General features: G+C 53.5%; 2 protein-coding genes across 6 annotated transcripts; one reads left to right on the forward strand and one right to left on the reverse strand.

The window, feature by feature from the left end:
* Positions 1-99: 99 nt before the first annotated feature.
* WASHC1 (WASH complex subunit 1) lies at positions 100-24,567 on the reverse strand. Of its 5 annotated transcripts, none has more exons than XM_045364522.2 (11): positions 24,311-24,567; positions 19,250-19,403; positions 9,445-9,556; positions 8,985-9,131; positions 8,671-8,807; positions 8,289-8,424; positions 7,910-8,111; positions 7,657-7,821; positions 6,802-6,960; positions 5,982-6,050; positions 100-5,841 (listed from the first exon to the last, which is right to left on the reverse strand). In XM_045364522.2, the coding sequence occupies exons 2-11, from the start codon at positions 19,396-19,398 to the stop codon at positions 5,708-5,710; spliced, it is 1,410 nt and encodes a 469-aa protein (XP_045220457.2). In that variant the 5' UTR covers positions 19,399-19,403; positions 24,311-24,567; the 3' UTR covers positions 100-5,707. The 5 variants fall into 5 exon arrangements, with proteins under 5 accessions (XP_045220457.2, XP_045220455.2, XP_045220456.2 ...); XM_045364520.2 differs by having other exon boundaries at positions 19,250-19,520; XM_045364521.3 differs by lacking the exon at positions 24,311-24,567 and adding an exon at positions 24,030-24,068.
* LOC123567632 (uncharacterized) lies at positions 20,532-25,751 on the forward strand. The gene is made up of 4 exons (XM_065524674.1): positions 20,532-20,624; positions 23,602-24,435; positions 25,264-25,366; positions 25,616-25,751. The coding sequence occupies exons 1-4, from the start codon at positions 20,532-20,534 to the stop codon at positions 25,729-25,731; spliced, it is 1,146 nt and encodes a 381-aa protein (XP_065380746.1). The 3' UTR covers positions 25,732-25,751.
* The last annotated feature ends 247 nt before the right edge of the window (positions 25,752-25,998 follow it).

The raw sequence follows: 25,998 nt of genomic DNA on the forward strand, positions 1-25,998 counted from the left end.
ACTGGGTGCCAGATGAAGGGGTGGCCTGCCCCTCCACAGGAGTATTTCTCGTCAGGTGGTACGAGAGACAGAAAAGAAATAAGACACAGAGAGAAAGTGTACAGAAAGAACAGTGGGCCCAGGAGACTGGCGCTCAGCATACGGAGGACCTGCACTGGTACCGGTCTCTGAGTTCCCTCAGTATTTATTGATTACTATTTTCACTATCTCAGCAAGGGGAATATGGCGGGAGAACAGGGTGATAGTGGAGAGGAGGTCAGCAAGAAAACATGTGAGCAAAGGAATCTGTGTCACAAATAAGTTCAAGGGAAGGTACTATGCCTGGATGTGCACATAGGCCAGATTTAGGGATCTCTCCACCCAGACATCTCAGTGGAGTAAAGAATAACAGCAGCGTTGCCGCCAGCATGTCTCGCCTCCAGCCACAGGGCGGTCTTCTCCTATCTCAGAATAGAACGAATGTACAACCGGGTTTTATACCAAGTCATTCCATTCCCAGGGGCATGCAGGAGACAGAGGCCTTCCTCTTATCCCAATCACAAGAGGCCTTCCTCTTTTACTCATCCTTCTCAGCACAGACCCTTCACAGGTGTCGGGCTGGGGGATGGTTAGGTCTTTCACGTCCCATGAGGCCATATCTCAGGCTGTCTCAGTGGGGAGAAACCTTGGACGATACCCAGCTTTCCTGGGCAAAGGTGCCTGCAGCTTTCTGCGGTGCATTGTGCCCCTGGTTAATTGAGAATGGAGAATGGTGATGACTTTTACCCAGCACACTGCCTGTAAACATACTGTTAACAAGGCACATCCTGCACAGCCCTAGATCCCTTAAACCTTGATTCCATACAACACACGTTTCTGTGAGCACAGGGTTGGGGCTAAAGTTACAGATTAACAGCATCTCAAGGCAAAACAATTGTTCAGGGTACAGATCAAAATGGAGTTTCTTATGTCTTCCTTTTCTACATAGACACAGTAACAGTCTGATCTTTCTTTTCCCTATACTTAACCTGCTCCTCAGTCACCCCTAGGGAGAACCATGTTCACTGGCTTCTGATTTGTCCTTGCCATTTTTATTGTGGAAAGAAGCAAATATGTGTTTCTGGTACATTCTGATTTCCCCTTTTTTCTCACACAGTAGGTAGTGCAGTCTCTCCAGTGCTCTGAATCTTGCTTTTATCACTTGTGCACACCAGGTGGCAAATATATTCCTTATTTTTTATGGCTGCATACATTGTGTGGATGGACTATAGTTTATTTGATCAGTCCCCTATGGGTAGGCATTGGTCTGACTCTAATCAATCATGTTGTTGCTATCTGCTAGTTCTCTTCTTAACTTTTTTAAATATAATTATGGGTTCACAGGTAGTTGCAAAAGTAGTAGAGGGAATCTCTTGGATGACTCACTTGGCTTCCCCTAACAGTGCCGTCTCACAGAACAGCAGGACACCATCCAACCAGGCATTGGCATTGGTTGACTATTGTTAAGACTACCGACCTTGTCAGACTATGGACCTTATGCAGCCTTCGGTGTTTATATGCAGTGTGTGTGTGTGTGTGTGTGTGTGTGTGTGTGTGTGTGTGTGTGCTATGCATGATCTCATGTGTAGTATCTTGTAACCATCTCCACCCCTGCCATTGCCACAGAACTGTTTCCTCACTGAGTAGAACTCACCTCCCTTGTCATTCTTCTTTTGAGTCACATCCCCACACATTGCCCCTGTGTCCCTGGCAGCCACAAATCTGTTCTCTGTTCTCCATCTCTAGTTTTGTCATATGGAGGATGTTATGTATGTGGAACCGTGTAGTGTGTAACCTTTTATAAGGCTGGCCTTTTCCACCAAGTTTCCTGCTGTTATGATCCTCCAGGTTGTGGCCTGTATCAGTGGTTGGTTTCTTTTTACTCCTGGGTGGTATTCTCTTGTACAGATATCCTAGAGTTTGTTGACTCCTTCACCATTGAAAGATGTTTGGGTGGTTTCCACTGTGAGGCTATTCTGAATAAAGCTCTTAGGAACATGCATGTACAGGTTTTTGTGAACCTGAATTTTCATTCTTTGGGGTAAATGCCAAAGAATACAGTTACTGAGTCACATGGGAAGTACATGTTTGGTTTTTTAAGAAACTGCCAAATTCTTTTCTAAAGTGGCTGTACCATTTTTCAGTCACACTGGCGATGTATGAGATGTTCAGTTTTCTTGCTTTCCTGCTAGCACTTGGTGTTATTTTTTATCTTACCCATTCTAACTGGCATAGTGAGAGCTCATTGTGGTTTTAATGTGCATTTCTCTAATGGCCAGTGGTGCTGACCATATTTACATGTGCACATTTGCTGTTCAGCTACTTTGGTGAAATGTCTGTCGATGTCTTTTGTCTCATTTCTCATGGGATTTTTAAAAAATGTATTGAGTTTTGAGAGTTCTTCATAGATTCCAGATAAAAGTCCTTTGTTGGATATGTGGTTGTGGTTATTTTCACTCGGTCTGCAGTGTGTCTTTTCATCCTCTCAATACGATGCTTCACAGAGCAAAAGGCCTCCATTTTCATGAAGCCCATTTTATCAGTTTTTATTTCTATAAATTATTATTTTGGTGCCATCTCTAAGAACTGGGTGTTGAATATTTCCATGTTTTTCCTTACTCACTAGTCTTCTTTCTACGTGAGAGGAAAAGGAGTTGCCTCTGCTACTCCTCGCATCCTGTTCCTGAGAAGAAAACACTGAACCCCCAGAAGCTGCGTGCTGTGCTGACCTGGCTGCCACTCTCCCCACACTCCCTGGTGTGAGGAGGCTCGGTGCTCCCTCCCACCACCTCCAGCCACACCTTTCCTTTCTTCAAAAACCTACAACGCTGTTCTCACTCTGAAGTTGTTTCAAGAAGCTTCTAAAACAGTGTCTCAAACTTCTGTGAATTCTTCCCACAGTCATAAAGACATTTCACAAGAAGACCCCCTAGATACTCACATCTTTACCCACAGTCATAAAGATGTTTCACAGGGAGACCCTCTAGATACTCACATCTTTATCAATTTAGCAAATGTTTCGCAGCACAGCACTTACCTTTGTGACATGTGATGCACACTGATAGTTTGTATTGTGCTACACTGCGCTATTCTTTTAAAAGCCAGTCATAGCTGACCAAATGGATGTCACCACTTTCTAACACATCTAGGTCTGCAACTAAAATACTCCAAATATTCCAGCAAGGACCAAAAATCTCGGGCCTAGATTTGCCAACAGTGCCCTCTTCTGGGCAGCTTTATTATAAGCAGTGTCTTCAAACACTTGTGTGATTGTCAATATATGTATGTGTGCACTGAGTCTCACCAGAAAATGTATCTATGTCTGCTGGTTACCGTCTAAAATGTTTAAGAAACCATGTTTAGAAGTTTTCCTAGTCAGGAAAGGCCAAATAAAAAGGGTATCGTGTGTGTGAGTAATGGGGGCTCTCATTTCACTAAGGAGATGACAGAAGCTGTGCAGATGTTTTTCTCTGTGATCTCCTCTCCTCCTACAAATCATGCCCAGAGGAGGGATCTCAGGGGTCTCCCCCTGCCTCTCCAGACCCTTCCCCATACCCAGGTCAGCCTGGGCAGAGGGCAGCAGAGCTCACATCTGTGTGGAGAGCAGCCGTGCACTTTACCCAAGTGGTGAAGGCCTGGGGGGCACCACCTGGGAGGCACCATGAAGCGGGTAAGGACACCTGCCCCAGCCTCTTGTGCCCTAGGTGTTGGGATGAGACAGGGCCTGGGGAGAGATGCACCATCAGTCCTGTTGTCTCCTGGGGCCCCAAGTCAGAAAGGGTCAGCTCAGGTGGGCCCATTGGTGTCCACTAGGTGGTACTGCTGTCCTGTCTCACTGCTGTGCCTTTGAGGCACGGGATTGCACTTCTCCCAGAGAAAGCTTTCTGTGGTATCAAACTCTCAGTGAGGTGCCTCAGTGCCACTCTCCTCCTGCACGTCATCCCCTGCACTCCGCAGCTCAGAGCCCCAGCCCGGGGCCCCCAAGAAAGGCGCTGGTGGAGAACCTGCGCATGAAGGCTGCCAACCGGTCCATAGGCAGGCCTGGCTGCCTCCGGCTGGGTGGACAGACGGGGGTTGGAGAAGGGGAGAAGAGGAAAGGGGGGCTGCCTGCCCTGTCTCCCACCTGAGGCTGAGGAAGGGGAGGAAGATGACATGGAAATGTGCTGTTGGGGAGGCAGCTGTGACTCAAAGCCTGAGCCTCCGTTCCCACAAAGGCAGGACCATCAGGCACCGAAGGGATTCTGCCAGCATAGTGTTCCTGGACCAGTGACACACCCGGCCCCGTCCTGGCCAAGCTGCCAGCCTGGATCTGAGCCCTCGTGCAGGTCAATGCCACCTTTGGTTCGGCCATTGCTGCTGTGTGGAAGTTCAGTCCTGCCTTTTCCTTTCCCGAGAGCCTCCACCACCCCGAGATGGCATTTCTCACTGCCTTCTGTCTGCCCAGTTTCACCAGGAGAAGTCGGCCTCTTCCTGACAGGCAACTGCACCACTGCCTGGTGCTGCGCCGCCTTTGCTCTGCCCACTGGAGACAGTGTCTGTCATGGGCCTGGTCTGCAGGGATCGCGCTACAAAGGTGAAACCCAGGAGTGTGTGGAGTCCAGAGTGCTGCCAGGACCCAGACACAAGCATTAGTGCCCACTGGAGAAAGCAAGTGGACCCCGAAGAAATGGTAGGTCTGGGCCATCCTTGAGGTCTTCCCAGGGCAGCTCCCCTCTGTGGAATCAAATCTATCTTCCATCCCACATGGCTGAGGGCCAGGCTTCTCACTGGGCCTCTGCAGGAGGCTGCCTTTTCTGTCCTGCCCACCTTCTTAGAGGCGAGATGGAGCAGACGCATCTGCTTCTGCCATTTCTATGATAACTACAGTTAGCTGCCCTGGACTATTCACCCTCCAGTCTCAATTTAGAAAGATCCGCATGGCCACAGGGCTCCCGCCCGGGGTGCTTGTCACTTTCCCCACCTTCTTCCTGAGTCACTCCTGCAGCCCTGCTCCCTAACCTGCCCCACAGCCCTGCCTGGATTTGTATCTCCCTGGCTTGGTGCCAGTTCCTCCAAGTCGATGGCACCTCCCTCCCTCTCAACTACTTGAGCCAACTCCAAGACACCTTCTACTCCAACACCAGCAATGGTGCCAAGGGCCATTAGGCTCTCAGCATGACTATTTTTAGAGACCCCGTGTCTGTCACTGAAAGCTTTTTTCTGTGGGAGACTATTCCTCCCACCTGCAACAGCTGCCCCTGCTGACTGCACTCTCCTCCCTCTGACCCCAGAGAAATGGGTCAGCTGGGATCTTCTGCCCCCATTGCCTAGGGACCAACAGGGGCAGGAGGAAAGTCACTGACCCCCAGATGTCTGCGTCCTGGGCCCTTTATTAAAAGCGCGCTGTTGGTTTCTGCTCAGTTCCTTATTGATCTGTGTGCTGCTTTCTCTGGAAGCCTCCTTAGAGAAGAACACACTGGTGCAGGCTGGGTGGAGCCACCCCCCGTGGAGCACAGGAGGACAGAAGCCCCCGCCCCAGCCGTGTGGCCTCAGGCCAGCCTTCCGCTCCTTGCAGGTGGTCTCCGCACAGTGCTGGTTCCATCACCACCCGCTCCCAGGGAAGCAGGTCTCAGCGGGTTGTCCTGGCTGTATCCATGTCAGAGCAACAGCCCAAGTCTAGGTCTGGGGGAGGAAGGTGTCATGGAGCCCCCTAGGATTCCCAGTCGTCCTCGTCCTCCTCTGCCTGTGGCTGCTGCGGTGGTGGCAGAGGAGGGATGGAGTCTGACACGCGGGCAAAGGCTCCTCCGGGCCCCTCACCAGCCCCGGGTCCTTTCCCAGAGATGCCTGGAGGGAAAAGGCTGAGTGAGGGTGGTTGGTGGGAAACCCTGGTTCCCCCATCCCCCAGAGACTTAAATACAGGAAGAAAAAGGCAGGAGAGAATTACAATGGGCCGGCCCAGGGTGGGCAGCGGCCCTGCCTCCTACCCTTGCGCCTCATGACCAGCTTGTTGAAGAGATCCGACATCAGGTCCCCACCTTGGCTCGTGGCTCTCACTGCAACGGGAAAGCCATAGACTAGGGTGAAGAGTTCAGTCACAGGCGACCCGTGGCTCCCTGTCCCCACCCGTGACACTCCCCAGCCCTCCAAGGCCACCGTGCTTCCCAGTTAGCTTGGAGCCTCAGTCTATCCCTGACCCAGCACCAGGCACTGATGAGAGAGTGCTTATGTCTGAGAAGCACTCTCCCAGCCACCTCAGGGACAGGACCAGGGTGTGCAGCACTGACGGATGGGGAAACTGGCCCAGAGAGGTGAGGCAGCTTGCCTGGGGTCACAGAGCAAGGCAAAAGCAGCGCTGGGTACAAGCTCAAAACCACAGTGCCCAGGGCGCTGCTGCCGTACACACAGGCATCGCACCACACCAGTGTCTGGGTTCGCAGCAGGCATCATCAGTAGCCTCAAGAGGCCTCAGGTCCAGTCTCTAAAAACATCTCAGGAGGCTGCAGGGGCTGACCATTGCCTCGGACCACTCAGCAGTCGAAGAAGATTCTCCTTGTCACAGTTTGAGCTGGGTGCGCTTACAGAGGAGAGCTCCACTATGGCTCCCAAACCAGGAAGGAGCCATGGCCCCGGCGGGAGGGCTGAGGACCTCTGTTGGCGGGCCAGGGCTTCCAGCCTGTGCCCTAGGGGAAGCAGGGGCTGGGGCTGGCAGGGGGTGGGCAGGAAACAGCCAGTGGACTCAAGGCTGGAGGAGAGGAGGCCATCTTGCCCAAGGCCCTCCGACCACAGGCTCCAGGGCCCGCTCACCTTGCTCCTGCTCCTTCTGCTTCTTCTTCTCCAGCTTTCGCTCCTTCACGCTGCGCAGTTTGGCCTTGCCGATGCCCCCGGCTTGGCGGATGGACTCCAGCAGAGTGGCCCGGCCACCAGAGGGGTCGACCACTTCCTTGGGAGCTCCCTGGACTGGAGCTGGGAGGTGGGGAACGGGGCAAGGAGAAAAGGCTGCTCAGGCAGGCCTGGGGAAGCTTATTGTGCCAAGAGCCTGCTGGGAGGAAGGCACCTCCCCTCAAACGAGGAGCCCGTGTTGGGGAGGCTGGACCTTTGGAGACTGTGTAGGGCCGTGTTGGGGAGGCTGGACCTTTGGAGACTGTGTAGCCCGTGTTGGGGAGGCTGGACCTTTGGAGACTGTGTAGGGCCTGAGCACAGGCATCCTGTGTGAGACACTCCCTGCTCCCTCTCCAGCCCCCACCCTGCAGAGCTGGACAGTCTCAGCGGCACACATGAGCCAGCAGAGGGGCTTTGTGCCACTTCTGGATGCTAGGGATAGACTGGGAGATAGAACAGTAAAGCTGAAATGTTGTAATTTCAGTGACACTGAAAAATGTGTTGCTGTAGTTTGTTATTAGACCCCTTCTTTCCATTGGTTTAATTAGGAATGGGGAACCCAGAGCCTCACTTGTTCAGGCTCCCTGCGCACTAGAGGTGAGAATTCCAGAGCTCTACAGCTTGAAAACTACTATTTTATGGACCAAGTAGAACAAGATATTTGAAATGGGAACTATTCAAAAATTCGAGGATTTCTGACCACTGAACAAACCCGCAGAAAATCCACCTGAGTGCACAGAGCACACCAGAAATGAGGTGCCCTCAAAGAGCTGCTCCCACCTGAAGGAGACGTGCTGCTGCTGTTGTCCTGCCTGGCGCCTTGGCCTACAGGGGCCACGGTTGAGGGTGGGAGTGGGGGTGCACTGGCCAGCACCTCAGGAGCTGGGGGAGGTGGTGGGGGCGGTGGAGGTGGTGGGGGTGCTGTTAGTACCCCATCTTGTAGGTCTGAAACACAAAGTGTGGGGTGTCTAGGGAAGAAGGTATGTGAGCAGGGAGGTCCCTAGCCCAGCCCTCATCCCAGAGCCCAGCTCACCTGTCTTGAGAGGCTCAGCTACCTCAGTGTGGAAGGTGGGCAGTTCTGGAATGGTGCCAGGGGCAGAGGGGGCAATGCCGGGGCCCAGGTCGGCACTGTACATGAGGTCGTTGGCAATGCCGGGCAGGTCAGGCAGGTAGGATGGCACATCAATCTCAGGCACCTGGCCCAGGTCTGGCACATAGAAGTAGTTCTCTGGGACCTGCAAGATTAGGTAGGGACATGTGAGTGGTGACAGGGACCTGCACGGGCAGCCAACAAGACCTTGTGTGCACCCCCCATGGGTGGAATAAGGGGCTCAACAGCCTTGCCTGGAGAGGAGCCCTGGCAGGGCCCCTGGCCACTGCACCTGTCCCCACCCCTGCCCCGCCCCTCCCACCTGCTGTTCCAGCTGCTCTCTCTTGCTGATGGACAAGGGGGCATCAAACAGCTTCTCCTCTGTCTCTGCCCCCAGCATCACATGGGTCTTTGTTACAGCACCAGCCAGGGGGTCCAGGAAGACATACTTCTTGTACCTACAGGGGTGACATGGGGGTCAGGCAAGCTGACACCTGCTGTCCTGAGCCCATGTTCCTGACCTACCTCTCCACATCATCAGGGGCACAGTGTGCACTGTGGGGTCCCAGGCCTCCCAAGCCAAGCCACCCCAGTCACCCCTGGCTCCTGGCCTATGTGCTGTACCTGTGTCTGATGCCCTGGGTCCCCACTAAGCCAGGCTGGGCCTCCCGCCCACACCCCTCGGCCCTGCCTTCTGGCCATACAGGTTCTCGGTGGTGTTGAAGAGCAGCAAGGAGCTGACAGAGCTGATGTTGCTGGGAAGACCCCCAAGTCCCTCTTCGGCGTCGTCCTCAGGCTCCAGCTTGGCGCTCACACACACAGGAAAGTACTTCAGCTTCTCCTGGGAGGGCCAGGATGGCCAAGGGATGGTGAATATTTACTGCTGGGCCTAATCAGCTGCCACCCCATCCCAGTCAGCCTCCTCCGGGGGACAGAACCCTACAGTGGCCCCGGCTCCTCCCCAGTATCCAGTCCTCCTGGTGTGACCCGGGCTATGTTATGTGTGTGGCCAGCAGACCTGCAGGGCCCGCTCGTCCAGGGGGCGGTGCTTGCTCTGGATCCTGTGGCGGGGGCATCTCTGCGGGCCAGGGTCCTGGGCGCCTGTGAAGATGGAGCCATATTCCTGCAGGCGCTCTGGAGCAGGGTACTTGGCACTGGAGAACACCTGTGGACACAGGGACAAGTCTGAGGGGCCCCAAGAGGCTCAGGGGGCTAGGATTGCCTGGCAGGAGAGGGTGGGGTTGGGGGCTAGGATTGCCTGGCAGGAGAGGGTGGGGTTGGGGGCTAGGATTGCCTGGCAGGAGAGGGTGGGGTTGGGGGCTAGGATTGCCTGGCAGGAGAGGGCGGGGTTGGGAGCCTGGGCAGGAGGAAAGTCCAAGGTACAGGTGGACAGCGAGGCAGAGACTGGGCAGCCTCAGAGGTACGGGGAAATGGAGGGACTGCCCAGTAGCCTTAGGACACAGGGGCATGGGGGCTACCTTGATGGCCTTCTTGCTGCCCTTGATTTTCTCAATCTTGGCCTGAGCCAAGGAGACCTTCTCTCCAATGGCCTGCACCTGGCTCCGGCTCTGCTCTACTCGCTGGGAGATCCTGCCACGGAGAAGATCACAGAGGCTGGGGCTGCTCCCCACCCCCGGCACACCTCCTGCTCCTAACAGCAGGCCTGCCAGGCCAGGCCTTCAGGCAAGGGCTCCTAAGTCACGGTCACCTGCTTGCCAGGGCCCATCTTGGTACCATCCATGTGGCCTCTACAAGGATAATCTGACCTGCAGGGTCGAGGAGCTGACGGTACTGAGTTCCCCGCACTCTCAGCAGGGACAGACCCTATGCTGGCACCTGTACGTGCTATCTGAAGGACAGCCTCCAGGGCACACAGAGGATGGTATTTACACATGCACACATGGCTACTGATGGGGCAAGCATTTCACAACCCCTCATGATCACGTGAAGCAGACAAAGTGGCCTCTGCAGAGGGGGAATCGAGACCGGAGGCTGGACTGGCAAGGCTGGACCTAAATCCAGACAGGGAACTGCCCCTGCACAGTGAACGGCTCACTGAGCAAACCCTGAGTCCTGACCACGGCCCACGGGCTCTGTGTGGTGTAGCTCCTCACCCGCTCCCATCCTCCCTGGTGCGGGTGGGCCCAGTGATACCAGCTGCCCTGCTGTCCCCCAGATGTACCAAGTGCATTCCTGTGTGCTTGCATCTCATGGAGCACCATTTCCCCAGACATCCCTGTGGCTGGCTCCCGGTGCCCGAGCCCCGGATGCCTGATACTTTGAGGCACACAACCCCACTCATGCTTTTCCATGTTCTTTGGCCACAGCAAGGCCACTCTCACTGCAAAGTTAACTCTGATGTGTATGTAACACAACATCCTCCTCCCAGTTGCCCCTGTAGCTCCGCTACCTCCAAAAACCCAGCCCTTGCCCACAAGGGCCACACTCCACATTCAGAGCAGCCTCAGCATCCACCTGGCACGCACGAGCCTGTGTGATGCACAGGAATGAGAAGGCAGAGGCGCAACTGGGGTTCATGAGGAAAGGTAGGAGGAGGATGTGGGGTGGTAGAGGGGTTGCAGACTCTGGGCTAGGGAATGCTGGGATTTCTCTAAAGGTTGGAATGAATGGCCTAGAATTGGACCCTAAAAGCCAAAGCCACCTCCACCAACTTTAGAAGGCCTTGGCCCCCAGAGAGCCAATTTCACAATCCAGGAGTCCCTGTGCCCTAATGAGTCTGCCCTGATTACTCCTGGCTCCTCGTGTGCAGGGCGCTCAGGCATGGCAGGGCTGGGAGTACCAGCAAGCACCCAAGCAGCTTAAGTGTTCCATGACAGACTGGTATGAAGGTGGCCACAACTCAGAAAGAAAAAAGAAGAGCACCATCTCCTTCCAGTGAGAAAGTGGGGCCCCACCCAGCGTGTGCTCCATCTTTTCTGGCTGGGGAGAGGCCTTCATCTGCTGTTAAGGGTCCTCCAGCACAAGCTGTTTTAATTTACCCTAGTTCCCAAGGCAGCCTCGTTCTGCCCCTGGGTGTTGACGCGACCTTCAGAAGTTGCATAAGCTCTGCACTCGAGATCCACAGGGGCAGTGGGAGGGAACTGAGACTGGGGAGGGACAAAGGCTGCTCTGTCCTGGTGCTCCCACAGAGGAGAGAAGGGCTGATCACTCAAAGGTGCAAACACCAAGCCCAACAATGAGCCCTGAAAAAATTTCTGCAATGGATTATTAAACAGAGAATCTGTAAGCACTTAGAAAAGGCAGCGGTGAGTCCCAGGGGCCAGCACGGCTCGAAATGCACAGCGTTTCTCTCTGTAACACGGTTATGAGCCTGCTGTGCCCGGGAAAAACTTGCAGCACAGTGCATCTTGAGTCAGCACGGATTTTGACGGCTTCTAACAAAATCTTGAAGACAAGATAGAGCTATGGGGGTTGGAGGAGAGAACATACAGGAAAAATCAGAGCCAAATGAACCATGGCCCCAAAGGGCACAGTTGAACAATGGACTGATTCCAGCCTTGCACGGAGGGACCTGGCAGAGTCCATCCAGTTCATTCAACACCCGGTTAGAAAACTGGGGCCAGCACATAGGGGAAGGGTACACTGGTCTGCATGATCGAATCAAGGCTCAGATAATTTTTAAAGGCCAGAGGGTAGACTGCAATCACCAAGACGAAATTTACAAGGAACAAATGTGAAGCCCAACATCTAGGTTTTAAAAAGTGCATAAATATAGAAGGTGGAGGGAACTTGGTTTAGACACAGTTCAGGTGAAGAAAGACCTGGAAGCTTCTGTTAACTATAAGCTCAGCAGGAGCTAAAAGCATGTTAATTAGCATAAAAAGGCAATGCGATCTTAGGGCACACAGCTCCCCGTCCCTCTTACGCCCTTCATCCTTGGACCGTGCACTCTCTTAGAGGCACCACAGAAAACAGAGTCCTAGAATCATGAACGAATCCATGCCAGGCACCAGTCTCGGCCAGTCACATCTCTTTAAACTGAATCCACACTGTAAGAGGACTCTGAACTTGCCTGCAGCCTGCAAAGTCTGTCTCATTCACTGCTATGTCTCCAGCACCCGGGACGGGGCCTGATGTGTCACAGCCGCTGGCTGAACAGAAAGTGACAAATGAGCAAACATCTCCGGGAGGGTGATGAGGATGGTGATGAGTGAGAAACTCCCGACATATGAAGATAACTGAAGGATGTTCTGACTAAAGATCAGAAGACTTTGAGAATATGATCATTCCCTTCGAATATCAAAAATATCAGAAGGGCTGTCAGGTGGAGAAGTGAGTACACTGACATCAGGAATTGTGGGCAGAGTTGCAAGGAAACAGATCTCTGTTCTGTTAAAAAAAATTCTAATAAACAACTGCATCACTTTGCAGAGCAATTAGGTTGCAGCTCGCAAGCGCCTTCCGGGGTGCCCCAAGGGCGAATCCTGGATAAGGTGGAGGTGGAGACATGATCTTGGGGCTCTCTCCTTAGCCAAGAGTCCATGAGACTAAGGAACTTGTGCTTGTTGACAAGGCCCCCAATAGTCTATTCTCTTATGGTCACAGGCTATAGTGCCGAGGACGATGCAGACTCAGGATCAGAGAGCTTGCAGCGTATCTGCTATCCCCATGGACTAGCCGGATGGTCTGGAAGGCTGTGTCGGGAAGGCCTGTAGGCCTCACTGGGGCCAGGCCATGGAACAATGTCCACCCTGCGGGTGGGGGGGATGGTGCCATGAGAGCCATTTGTTTGTCATTCCTGGTCCAGACACCTTTGGCTCGGTGGCCTACTTCAAGGCAGGTCAGTTTACAAGCTCAGTGCTGAAGCCATACCTACGGCTCCCCCAGCACTACAGAGGAAGCTGCCTCTATGGCTATCAGGGATGGAAGTGGCTCACCCAGCCTGTTCTGCGCGTGGTCTCACTAAGGGTCCGTCTTCCTCTAGCTGCCCTGGAGGGGCCATCTCCAAGCATCCCTTGCTTTCCTTCTCCCCCCCTCCACCCCTGCTTTCCTTCTCCCCCCCTCCACCCCTGCTTTCCTTCTCCCCCCTCCACCCCTGCTTTCCTTCTCCCCCCTCCACCCCTGCTTTCCTTCTCCCCCCTCCACCCCTGCTTTCCTTCTCCCCCCTCCACCCCTGCTTTCCTTCTCCCCCCTCCACCCCTGCTTTCCTTCTCCCCCCTCCACCCCTGCTTTCCTTCTCCCCCCTCCACCCCTGTTTTCCTTCTCCCCCCTCCACCCCTGCTTTCCTTCTCCCCTCCTCCACCCCTGCTTTCCTTCTCCCCTCCTCCACCCCCGCTTTCCTTCTCCCCCCTCCACCCCCGCTTTCCTTCTCCCCCCTCCACCCCCGCTTTCCTTCTCCCCCCTCCACCCCTGCTTTCCTTCTCCCCCCTCCACCCCTGCTTTCCTTCTCCCCTGCTCCACCCCCGCTTTCCTTCTCCCCTGCTCCACCCCCGCTTTCCTTCTCCCCTGCTCCACCCCCGCTTTCCTTCTACCCCCTCCACCCCCGCTTTCCTTCTACCCCCTCCACCCCCGCTTTCCTTCTCCCCCCTCCACCCCTGCTTTCCTTCTCCCCCCTCCACCCCTGCTTTCCTTCTCCCCCCTCCACCCCTGCTTTCCTTCTCCCCCCTCCACCCCTGCTTTCCTTCTCCCCCCTCCACCCCTGCTTTCCTTCTCCCCCCTCCACCCCTGCTTTCCTTCTCCCCTGCTCCACCCCTGCTTTCCTTCTCCCCTGCTCCACCCCTGCTTTCCTTCTCCCCGCTCCACCCCTGCTTTCCTTCTCCCCCCTCCACCCCTGCTTTCCTTCTCCCCCCTCCACCCCTGCTTTCCTTCTCCCCCCACCCCTGCTTTCCTTCTCCCCCCTCCACCCCTGCTTTCCTTCTCCCCCCCACCCCGCTTTCCTTCTCCCCCCCACCCCTGCTTTCCTTCTCCCCCCTCCACCCCTGCTTTCCTTTCCCCCCCCACCCCTGCTTTCCTTCTCCCCGCTCCACCCCTGCTTTCCTTCTCCCCCCTCCACCCCTGCTTTCCTTCTCCCCCTCCACCCCTGCTTTCCTTCTCCCCCTCCACCCCTGCTTTCCTTCTCCCCCCACCCCTGCTTTCCTTCTCCCCCCCACCCCTGCTTTCCTTCTCCCCCCTCCACCCCTGCTTTCCTTCTCCCCCTCCACCCCTGCTTTCCTTCTCCCCCTCCACCCCTGCTTTCCTTCTCCCCCTCCACCCCTGCTTTCCTTCTCCCCCTCCACCCCTGCTTTCCTTCTCCCCCCTCCACCCGTGACTGCTCAATAACTTGAGTGCATCTCGTTTGTCAAGCACAGTGCTGGGGCCGCGGGAGTCAAAGACGAACCAGACGACACACATCCACATTCAAAGGGACTCAGGGCTCCTGGGGAAGTGAGAAATGAATATCAACAACCACCACATCCCACAGGCCTGGGTTTCACATCTGTTTAGCAGCAGTATGACCCTGGGGAAGTCACTAACTGGTCTTTGCCTCAGCTTCTTCCACTGAAAAACAGGAATGGTCCCTTCTACATCACGGGATTACTGTGAAAGTAAGAAGGAGCTGATCATGGCCCATCACCATCAGCACACCAGTCCCCCTAGAGGCTGCTGGGGAGGAAGAAGCAGGGAGCACCCACTCCTGACCCAGATTCACTGCTTCTCCTCCCCTGCCTCTGTCACGACCCCAGGGAAATGGACCCTGAACCTGGGCTCCTGCCTTCGCCTTTATCTTCTCCACTCTGGGATAATTAAGAATGACTTGGTAATTATGCAGCGATCTAGTGCAGTGTGTAACATTGGGGGCCACCAGGTGCCAATCAGTAGAGAGAATGGGGGAGAAGGAAGGATGGAGGAAGTGAGGACAAGGGGAAAGGGGAAAGGAGGAAGAGGAGAAGAAAGGAAGAGGTGGGGAAAAGGAAGAAGAAAGAGATGGAGGAAAGGACCAAGAGCTTTGCAGAGAAAATCACCCTTCCCAGGGGGAAGGTGCTGGGCAGTGGCACTGCCTCTTGGGGGAAGAGGTTGGGCAGAGGCTGATGGGCAATGGCAGATGACAGCATCCAAACTTCCACACATAGTCTGTTCCTTCCTCTTCCCCGTGCCATCCCAACTCCCTCCTGCCTTGTCTTCTACATCATGGGAAGCAGGTGACATATCTGGACTGCTATTTTGGGGGCCTGGTTTCTGGTGAAGCAGGTGAAGAGGTGACAGATGGAGGGGCAGAAAGAGGGGGCAGGGAGGGTCTGGAGGACACAGCTGAAGAGCGCCTGGGAGGTGCTTGTCATCCCCTCCAGTCTCTGCACACTCCCGGCTGCAGCAGAGCAGGAGGAGAGAGCACAGCCTGGAATGCTAATTTGCCTGCGCCACTGGGCACTGACACCAGTGAGTCCAGAGGCCGGGCTGTGCTGGGGCCTGAGATGGGGTGGTGGGGAGAGAGTCTATCCTCCATCCCTGTCTCTTCTATGCAGGAGGTTTCTAAGCAGGAGGAGCATGTTTAAGGGGAGAGATTCAAAGCTGGTCACATCCCCACCAAAAAAAGTCCACGAAAAATGAAAAGCTCACATGCTTGTCCAGTGCCACAGGAGGGGCAAGTGGAGGAGGACGTGTCAGTGCTCCCCACTCCATCGCCAGTCATCACTGACTCTCCCTTTCCTTCCTCCTCGTTCCCCATCTGTCACCATTTCCTGTCGTCGTTTCTTCTGAATGTCTCACCCTGCCCTCCCTGTTTGCAAGTCCCCTGTCTGCAGCCTTATCCCTGTCACATCCTGACTACGACAACAGCTTCTGGGTGTCCCTGGCATCCACTCTCTCTCCCTTCTTGTCCCTTCCATGGCGGATGCCTGATGAACCTTCCCCAAACTCTTCTGTCCCATCCCTGCCCTGCTCAAAATCCAAGCACAGCTCCCTAACACTCCTGAATCAAACCTGAAGTCCCGTCCTGAGCACTCCGTGGGCCCTAACCCACTCATCCCAACTCTTCACTCACTGCCTTGCCCCACACCCTGCCAGGGAGCCTCCCATGGCACCGTGGGGACACAAAGGAACCAAGGCAAAGCTCCCTCAGCACCATTCAAAGAGGCCTGGCCCACAGGCTCATGGGAAGTCAGCCTCTCATGCCCTGAGAGCTGAGTGCAAGGGAGCTGCAGCGCTGTCTGTGCTTCCCATGCAGAAGCACCCCCCTCCCAGCACTGTGCAGGCCGGCCTTCCCCGCAGACCACCATACACCACATTCCAAGTCACACTGAGGCTTCTTGCCAAGCCTGCGGCCCCTATTTCTAGACCCCACCAGGGCAACCTGTACACCCACCTCCCTACCCCCTGCCCCGTCCTCCAGGAGCCTGCCCTATGTGGAGAGGCACATGGTTTTCCTCTCCAGCAACTAGTTCCTTTTTACTCAAGCAATGGCCCCATTTCCCTTGGGGAATCCATCTCTCTCACAGGCTTGGTCCCAGAGCTTCAGGTGGGGCTGCCCAGAGCTCCTCAGTCTGAGCCAAGTGGCGTGTCATAGTCCCCTGGCCCCAACAATGGATGCTGGGACAGACATGAGGACCAAGCCAGGAGGGATGGGTGAGCGTGCCTTCTGGAGGAAGTGGGGACACGGGAGAACATTCTTTCCCGCTGGACTGGCCCTGTGTCCTGTCACCTTTCCACCACGAACGCACGGCCTGTCTGGGAATGCAGCCAGACCCAAAGCAGCAAACTGACATGGAAGGAAAGCAAAACCCGGCCCTGATAACATCATTTTAGCCTTTACTCCAAAGGCTGCTCTACTGATTGGTTACTTTTTGCTTAGCTTGGTTTGGGGAGTTCTGACAGGTGTGCCACCAATTCTTACTGATTTCTCTCCACTCTAGACTCTGAGAAGCCCACGAGGTTCATGCTAGCAATTAACAATCAATCTCGCCCTATGTGTTCCCATTCCAGCCTCTAGGACACAGTGTCAGCCACATAACAGCCTCTAGGACACAGTGTCAGCCACATAACTGGTGTCTCCTAAGGTCCAGCATGAAGTGGAGCACATGGTGGAGAGACAGATGCAGTGACCTGGAAGCCAGTAGTGAGGGAGCCAGGACTCAGACCCAAGGCTCCTGAGAAGCATCCGCCCCTCCCTGGGCCGTGCCAGCAGCTTGGAGAACCCACACTCAATGAACGCAGCACTCCACTACCCAGGAAATGCCCTCCTGCCCTCTCCTCATCCCACCCCCGGGCAGGGGACATACAACTGTCTACAAGGTGCCAAACACCAGGACAGGTCAGGAAAGACGCCAAAATCCAGGGCTGCCCTCAGAGAAGGGCAACCATGCAGCCCCCGTCTTGGCGAGGAAACAGTTTCCGAGGGATGGTTTTGGCCTGCATTCTAAGTGCTGGACATGGGGTGGCCATAATCCGGAGCTGATGGCTCTTAAAGACCTGCATCCTCTTCCCTAGGCGTCCCTTGGGCACATTTAGTACAACAATAAGCACAAAAGGTGCATCCGGCACTTTCTGTTACTATTGGTGGCAGGTTAAGGCAGTGTACGGGTCAAGATTATCAACAGGCAAGAGCCAGCATTTCCAGGTGCCAGGCACTGTTCCATTCCTTTGCATGTTTTCATTAATTTAATCTTTACAATAATTCTACCAGGAAGCTACCATTATTACCACAACTTCACAAATGAGAACACTGAGGCTTAGAGGGGTTGAGTTGCCCAGCGTTACAGGGGAAGCAAACAGGGCAGCCGGATCTGAGCCAAGGCATCAGCTCCGAGGTAACCCCTCAGCCACTTCAGTGCATGGCCCCTGGTTACAGGGACATTCTTGACAAGCTGGTGAGTCAGTGCAGGGGGGACTTTCAGGAAGAGGTGGGTTCCCAGCTGGTGACAGAAGAGGAGGCTGCAAAGTGAAGGAGCAGGGGCTCCAGGTCTGGCGACAACCAGGGAAGGGGCAAAGCAGGGGTGACGTGGACCACGAAAGGGACCTGAGTCAGGCAGTCACATACTTCCCACTGGGGTCTACCATGTGAGGCACGGTGTGGGATCCTGGGAAGGAGACCAAGCCTCATTTCAGGCTGCTTATGGCCAAAGACAGGACCTGTGTATAAAACAAACCCTGGGACCTTTGCCAAGAAAGAGCAAACACCATTCACTCACTCATGTTAGATAAACACTGAGTGAAGTCACTGGAGCCCAACGACTGTGCCAGGTCAGCGCTGCCAATACAAGAAGCCGCACCGCTCCAGCTCGGCTCCCTCAATGGCCACTCCATGCTCCAGCCATGCTGGCTTCCTTTTAGGTCCTTCACCTCAAAGCTGTAGTTCATGTGCTTCTTTCTGGCATGTTCTTCCTGACCTACCCACTCAACCCTCAGACTTTACCATAAATGTCATTTCCTCACATCCGCCTTCCCTGACCCAAGACCAAGCCAGGCCTCCCATGATGAGCCTTGCAGCACCCCATCTCCCCCTAACAGACGCGGTAATAACCCACAGAACCCAAGCCAGGCCTCCCATGATGAACCTCGCAGCACCCCATCTCCCCCTAACAGACGCGGTAATAACCCACAGAACCCAAGCCAGGCCTCCCATGATGAATCTCGCAGCACCCCATCTCCACCTAACAGATGTGGTAATAACCCACAGAACCCGGGGTCATGATCTATGGCTTTGAATCCTGGCTCTGTCACTTAGCCAGGTCTCTCATCCTTTCTGTGCCTCAGTTTCCTCATCTATAAAATGGAGATGACAGCAGTGCCTGCTCATAAAGTGTGAGTTAAATGCACTCAAATCAATGGTGGTGCATGGTTTATGCTATATGAATATTAGTGATTACAAAATATTATCAATAGACCTTGTCACGATTATCATTAAAGAATTAATCATGCATTGGTTATTTAGGTCTTTCTCTCCTGCCAGAATGTGCGCTCCAGTTGGAGAGGTGTTGCCTTATCCATGGCTGGATATACAGAGATTCCCACAATGCCGTGCACACAAGCACTATTGGGTAAATATTTGCTGGCTGCAAGAAAAAGTGAAGGAATAGGCCCTCCAATGGGAGGAAGAGCATAAGCTGTGAGGACAGAGCCACCGCAGGAAACCAGGAGGCTAAGTGGGGCGGAAGGGAGTGAGCTCTCAGACTCCCAGGAGCAAAACCTTCCAAGTTGGGCTCTCACTTAGGCCCCTCCCACATAGGGAAGCCAGATGGGTTCCCCAGGACCAGGATTCCCCAGGGGGGCTGCTCCCAGAGGGTGCGTTGCTGGGACTGCCCAGGATGGGAACGGCCCTCTGATCAGGTGGGGGTGGATGGCAGCACCCACCGGCTGAAGATGTCTCCGGAGACCTTCTGCAGGTGCTGCAGGGCATCCGCCATCTGCTGGACGGCCTCCTCTCGCCGCAGGTCGGGCTGGATGAGGGGCACGGCATAGGTCTGACCTGCCAGGGAGTGCTGCGTCCTCACAGGAGTCATGGTGCCTGTGGACGGGAGCCGGAGCATCAGAGCCGCCCACGTCCACCCGCACTCACCCACCACAGGGCGAGGTGGTGTTGAGACAACACAGCCCTCATCGCAGCCATGCACATAGCTTCAGCCTGCACAGATAGGGGAGGAGAGGACACAGCATTTGGTGGGAGGCCAGGAGCACATAGATGGGATTCTGCTGATGCCTGTTGAGTGAATGAGGGAGGGAAAGGGCAGGATCGGGGACTAGGGAATTTGTAGGGTCAATGGAGGAGTTCAGAGAAGGTGCAACATTTCTGACCCCCCACAAGGTGCTTGGTGCCTGCCAGGCACCCTTTCCATACATTGTCTCAGTTCAGCTCCCCACCTTGGATAAATAAGAAAGAAACCTTGGTTGCAGAGGAAAAAAGAGGCTAGAAACAGAGGAGCAGAAATGGGGTAGTGGGGGAGATTGCCTGAACAACTGTCAAATGGTACCCAGTTCTGGAAAAGCACAAAAAATGTGCACACACGGGTTCTTCCCACTTTAACCCCTGAGGAATTTGAGGGCTGCTCCTGAAACAGACTGGGCAGTGGCTAGTGACTCTCTAGGTATAAGAGTGTCCAGCCCTCCTCACCCAGGCTAGAGCTTAGCTTTTAAAAGAGGAAAGAGGTGCATGTGGGGGTGGAGGACAGGAAGGAAAAACACTTCTGGAATTGCAAAGTGAGGGCAGAGTCTATTTATATTGGGTTTAATTAACTCCTCTCCCTGGTGCCACTAAAGCAGCAATCACACTGCAGACGGTACTGATTTGATTGGCAAGAGATGTGCCAGGCAGCATATTAAGGGACCAGGCCCCTATAAATAGGACTAATCACAGCCCCTCGCTGGAAAATGGTAAGGAAGACATTAATCAGCCCTGGCACTGTGCCCTAGACCTGCTCTCCTAGGCACTACAGTGGGGCCCTTGGTTGCGATACAAGTAGGTAGGGATGGATGAGTGTGGCATGAAGGGCCTAGGTTTCATTTGGGTTTAAAATGCTGTGACCTTGAGTAAGCTGCAGTCTCTGAATCTGATCCTTTCCATTTGCCATTCTCCAGACTGAGAACTAGCACGGCTGAGATGTGGTTATTCCCAATAATAATTTGCATATTTCACACAATGTACCACACCAACATCTTCACCCAGCTGGAGCCTACTCCTTTGCTCCCCCTGCTGGCTTCCCCAGCCCTTCCTCCTGCCCTCCTCAGGCCAGTACTTTTCATGATCTGAGATGACCATCCTGCTCTTCAGCTTTTCTCCAGCAGTGAGTTCCTCCTTTGCATACAGGCTTTCCAGATCTGTACTTGCCTTGAAAACTCATCAGGGCCCAGGAGTTACTCCTCACCTCCCACTTATTTTTCCTCCAATCAAATAACTAAAGCATGGTCAGCTGATACCCAGCCAACTGAAAAGCCTAACCCTCTGAGACCACAACACCTCTATGAAGAATGTTCCTCCCTCCCCTTCTTTGTATTTTTTTTTTTTTTTTTTTGAGACGGAGTCTCGCTCTGTCGCCCAGGCTGGAGTGCAGTGGCGCTATCTCGGCTCACTGCAAGCTCCGCCTCCCGGGTTTACGCCATTCTCCTGCCTCAGCCTCCCGAGTAGCTGGGACTACAGGCGCCCGCCACCTCGCCCGGCTAATTTTTTTGTATTTTTAGTAGAGACGGGGTTTCATTGTGTTAGCCAGGATGGTCTCGATCTCCTGACCTCGTGATCCGCCCGTCTCGGCCTCCCAAAGTGCTGGGATTACAGGCTTGAGCCACCGCGCCCGGCCCCTTCTTTGTATTTATACTGATGCAAGTTTGCTGGCCGTCCTAACTTATTTCTGTGCCTCTGTTCTCCCATAGGTAAGATCAGAAAGGGAATAAAGATGCAAGATATTTCCTGTACACATCTTCAGATGAATTCCTTGTTAGTGTATGCGTGTTTGCTCACACACATGCATGAGAGAAGAGTACATACACAACCTCCTCAAAAGGAAAGCAGCAAGCCCATTCAAGAATAGGACCGAATATACCTGATGAGTGGTTTACCTTCTGTTTGCAAACATCTACTGATCATCTATTCGGTGCAGGCCATGATCACAACAAAGATAAATAACACACTACACTAGCCAGGGAGATAGTCTCAAAAACAACTAAACTCAAATTAAATTCACTCTAATTCAGCCATGAGTACAAAGCTAAGGAGTGACAAATCCCTTTTGGAGTCAGGGGAGTCAGGAAAACGCTCTTGGCAGAATGTGTGCCTCTCGGTCAGGTGCGGTGGCTCACGCCTGTAACCCCAGCACTTTGGGAGGCTAAGGCAGGCAGATCACCTGAGGTTGGGAGTTCCAGACCAGTCTGAGCAACATGGTGAAACTCCATCTCTACTAAAAATACAAAAGTAGCCGGGCGTGGTGGTGCATGCCTGTAATCCCAGCTACTCGGGAGGCTGAGGAAGGAGAATCACTTTAACTGGGGAGGTGGAGGTTGCAGTGAGCCGAGATCGCACCACTGCACTCCAGCCTAGGCAACAAGAGTGAACCAGGTCCAGGAAGAAGGTGCAAAGATAGCATTCCAGGTAAAAGAAACAGCTCGAACAAAAAGTGTGTAGGGGAACAGCAAGTGGTCTTGAGTGCTGAGGGTACAATCACCCTCGGGGAAGTACTAGAAGAAAGAATGATAAACAGAGGCCACTTTGTTAAAAACACTCAAAATTACAGCTAGGAGTTTGAACTTGTGGCAGGAATGAAATGCTTAGACCTGTGCTGTCCAACATGGTAGCCACCAGGCACATGCAGCCACTGAGCACTTGAAATGTGGCTAGTCCAAATTGAGATGTGCTGTAAGTGTAAAACATGCACCAAATTTCAAAGACTAGGAAAAAAGAATGTAAAATCTCTTATTTTACATTGATTACATGCTAAAATAACCGTATTTGGGATATACTGGATTTAAAAATATATTACTCATTTCATCTGTTTCCTTTTACTTTTAGAAATCACATATGTGACTTAAATATTTTTCTTTTTCTGTCCTCTCACTCGTGTCCTGATTCCAAAGAAATGAGTCTCTGCTCTTTTTGGGCAGGAGATATCCTAGAATGGACTCTGACCTAAGCATCAAAATTAATGATCATAACGTTATTATTTTATGGCCCCTTCTTCCTGTATCTGGTAGCTTTTAAATGATGATCATGTAGATAACTTTTATTGTCCCTCATTCAGCAGACGGTATTTTCTTATGCTGCAATATGACTGCTAATAATACCTACATATGTTAGAACCATTCTGACTCCTCAAGAATCTCATTTAACTCTTAATATCAGTGAATTTATCATCATCCCCAATTTCAGATAAGGAAATGGGGTTAAAAAGACCAAATAACACTTTTTTCAACACCAAAACACTAGCTTGAGATAAAGCCCAGACTTGGATCTGTTGTCTGAATTCCAAGCTTTTTGTTATTTATTTTTTGTTCTTATGCATTAATAATGCAAATCTTAGTTCGAAAACTTTGTTAGTACTACCAACTGTAAGTCACCTTACCTTGATACTTTGTCTTTATAAACCTAAATTAGATCTGTTTTTGATAGAGGGAAGAACAAGGGAATCTAACACTAACCAGCCCCTAGTGTGTGGTCAACACTTTCCTTACTTTAGTATACATCACCCCAACTGTTTGTCTTCACCACACACTTGATTTTGTTGGGGCAAAAAGAAAAATTTTATCAAAAGTCGTCTTCTATCAGGGAGTTTAATAATGAGAAACCCTGGCTCCTCAGTTCCACAGTGGGTAATTGCAATTCATTCTAGGTCTGCGGTATTTCCTGCCTATCCATCTTGTTAACAACTCTTCAATGCGTTCCATGAATGCGTATTCTATAATAACGGTGTTTTTCTTGCATCTATGCCATGTTCATCAAGTTTTTTTCAAATTCTTTTTAAGCGACAAAACTTGTACATGTGTATCGCACAGTATTTCTAGTGGACAGCACTGCTTTACAGAATGTAGTGTAAACTGCGCACTCCCAGGAAAATGCAGACACCGCACGCCTCTTTGGGACCACGGTTTATAATTTCCGAGTGCTCGGAGCCCTTCCTGCAGACCGTTCTCCCACACCCCGCTCCAGGGTCTCTCCCCGAGTTACAGGCCTCGCTGTAGGCCCCGGGAACCCAAAGCGGTGTCAGAGAAGTGGGGTTCCCTAGGAGGGCGCAGGCGCTCCGGGCGGGCGGCAGCTGCGGAAAAGCCGCGCGAGGCTTCCCAGAATCCGGCCCGGGCGGGAAGGCGCAGGAGTGGGGAGGCGGAACCGCGACCCCGCAGAGCCCGGGTCCCTGCGCCCCACAGGCCTCGGCTTCCCTGCTAGGGCCGGGCAAGGCCGGGTGCAGGGCGCGGCCCCAGGGAGGAGGCTCCGGGGCAAGCCCCAGACGCCTCCCGGGCGGTCGGGGCCCAGCGGCGGCGTCAGCAGTGGAGCCGAGCAAGGTGCCGCGGCCGCGGGACACAAGCTTGGCGCAGGCTTCTCGGTCAGGAAGGGTCCTGGTCCTCCCCCCCGCCTCCCTCCAGCCCCTCCCGGTCCCCGACTTCGCCCCGCCATCCCCCACGACCCCACTTCCCGCCGCCCCCGACGCCTCCTCACCTACGCGCCACCCTCCCGGAAGCTCCCGCCGCCGCTTCCGCTTCGCCGGAGCCGCTGGGTCCTAGCCCCGCCGGCCGCAGCCCGCCCGCGCCCCCGGGTCCTAACGCCGCCGTTCACCCTGCGCTGCGCCCTCCCCAAGCGCGGCTCCCGGACCCCGTCGACCCGGAGCGCTGGCCTAGCGGGCCGAGTCGTGGGCCTGAGCACGGAGCTCACGCGCACTCCGAGCTCCCGACGTGCACACGGCTCCATCTGTTGTCTTACGAGCGCCAGGCCGCCCTTACCCGTGCTTTCTGCTCTGCAGACCCTCTTCCTAGGCCTCCGTCCTTTGTCCCCTCGCTGCCTTCCCTTCAAGCTCGGGGTCAAGCTGTCCGCCAGCCTCGGCTCCTCCGGGCATCCCTCGGCCTGGGTGCGCCCCGGGGCAGGACCCCCAGCCCAGGCCCAGGGCCCGCCCCTGCCCTCCAGCCTACACCTTGACCTTCTTTCCTGCGTCTCTCAGCATACCTCACCTTGTCTTTACCTCTGTGGGCAGCTCCCTTGTGATCTGCTTGGTTCCCACCCCCGTTTAAGAATTAACTAGAGAAGCCAGACGCAGAAGTACAGATATCGTATGAGTCCACTTTTGTGAGGTGCCTAGAATAGTCAAAATTCATAGAGACAGAGCAGTGGTTGCCAAGAATGGGGAAGCAAGGCGGAGCCGGGCAGCTTGTGTTCAATGGGTCGAGTTTCAGGCTGGGGTGATGGAAGAGTGGTGGAAATGAATGGTGGTGATGGCGGCACAACAGTGTGAATCTACTTAATCCCACCGAACTGCATGCTTAAAAATGGTTTAGACGGTGAATTTTAGGTTATGTGTGTTTTACCAGTTTTTAAAAAGCTAGTGAAAAGCTGGTAAAAAGAAAGAAAAGAGGCTTTTTTAAAACAGTTAAGTATGTAAAAAGAGCATCAGTCCAAAGTCCAGCAGTCTTCCCTCCTGGAATCCGTTGGCTTGACTCCGGCATTTTTGGCCCTTGCCTTTTAGGGTGGCCAGATTAAAACAGGATGCCCAGTTAGTTTGAATTTTAGATAAACAACGAAGAATTTCTTAGCATAAATATGTCCCAAGCTTAATTTGGGACATACTTATGCTAAAAAGTATTATTGGTGGTTTATCTGAGATTCAAAATTAAGCATTTTATATTTTATTTGCTACGTCTGGCCACCCTCTTCTCTTCCTAATACTCTCTCCCTCTCCCAGTTTTGTCTGCCTTCCCTGCCCCCTCTTCTGGGGGAGTTGGATCGAATTGTAACAGAACATGCCACTGTCTCACTGGCTGCAGCGTGTGGTCCCCTCACCAGAGGTAAGGAAGAGATGGATCTCCACTCCTGTTGTAGACAGAATGTTTATGTCTTCCCCCAAATTCTTATGTTGAAACCCTAACCCGTAATGTGACGGTATGTGGAGATGGGCCTTTGGTAGGTAATTAGCGTTAGATGAGGTCGTCGGGTAGGGCCCTCATTATAGATCTGGTAAGAAAAGAGAGCATTGTCTCTCTGTCTCACTCTCTCTCTCCTCTCTCTCTTTCTCTCCTCTGTCTTTTCCCACCAAGTGAGGATGCAAAGAGAAGGTGGCTGTCTGCAAACCAGGAAGAGAGCCCTCACCAGGAACCCGTCCAACTGCCACCTTGAACTTGGACTTCCAAGCCTCCAGAACTGTGAGGGATAAATGTATGATTTTAAAGTCAACAGTGTGTGGTATTTTGTTTTGACTAATGCAACCTGAAAACATTTTCCCGTCACTCCACCTGAGCAATATCTGAGTGGCTTAAGGTACTGAGGACACAACAAAGGAGAAATGTCCCATGCACAAGGTGCACCCATGCCCGGGTAAAGCAGCCTGGCACAGAGGGAAGCACACAGGCTCAGGGCTCTGCCATTCATTCTGTGTGTGACCCTGGGCAAGCCATGAATGGAGCTTCAGTCGCCCCATTTG

This window comes from Macaca fascicularis, chromosome 11 (assembly GCF_037993035.2).
Source record: "Macaca fascicularis isolate 582-1 chromosome 11, T2T-MFA8v1.1".
NCBI classification, from domain to species: Eukaryota; Metazoa; Chordata; class Mammalia; order Primates; family Cercopithecidae; genus Macaca; species Macaca fascicularis.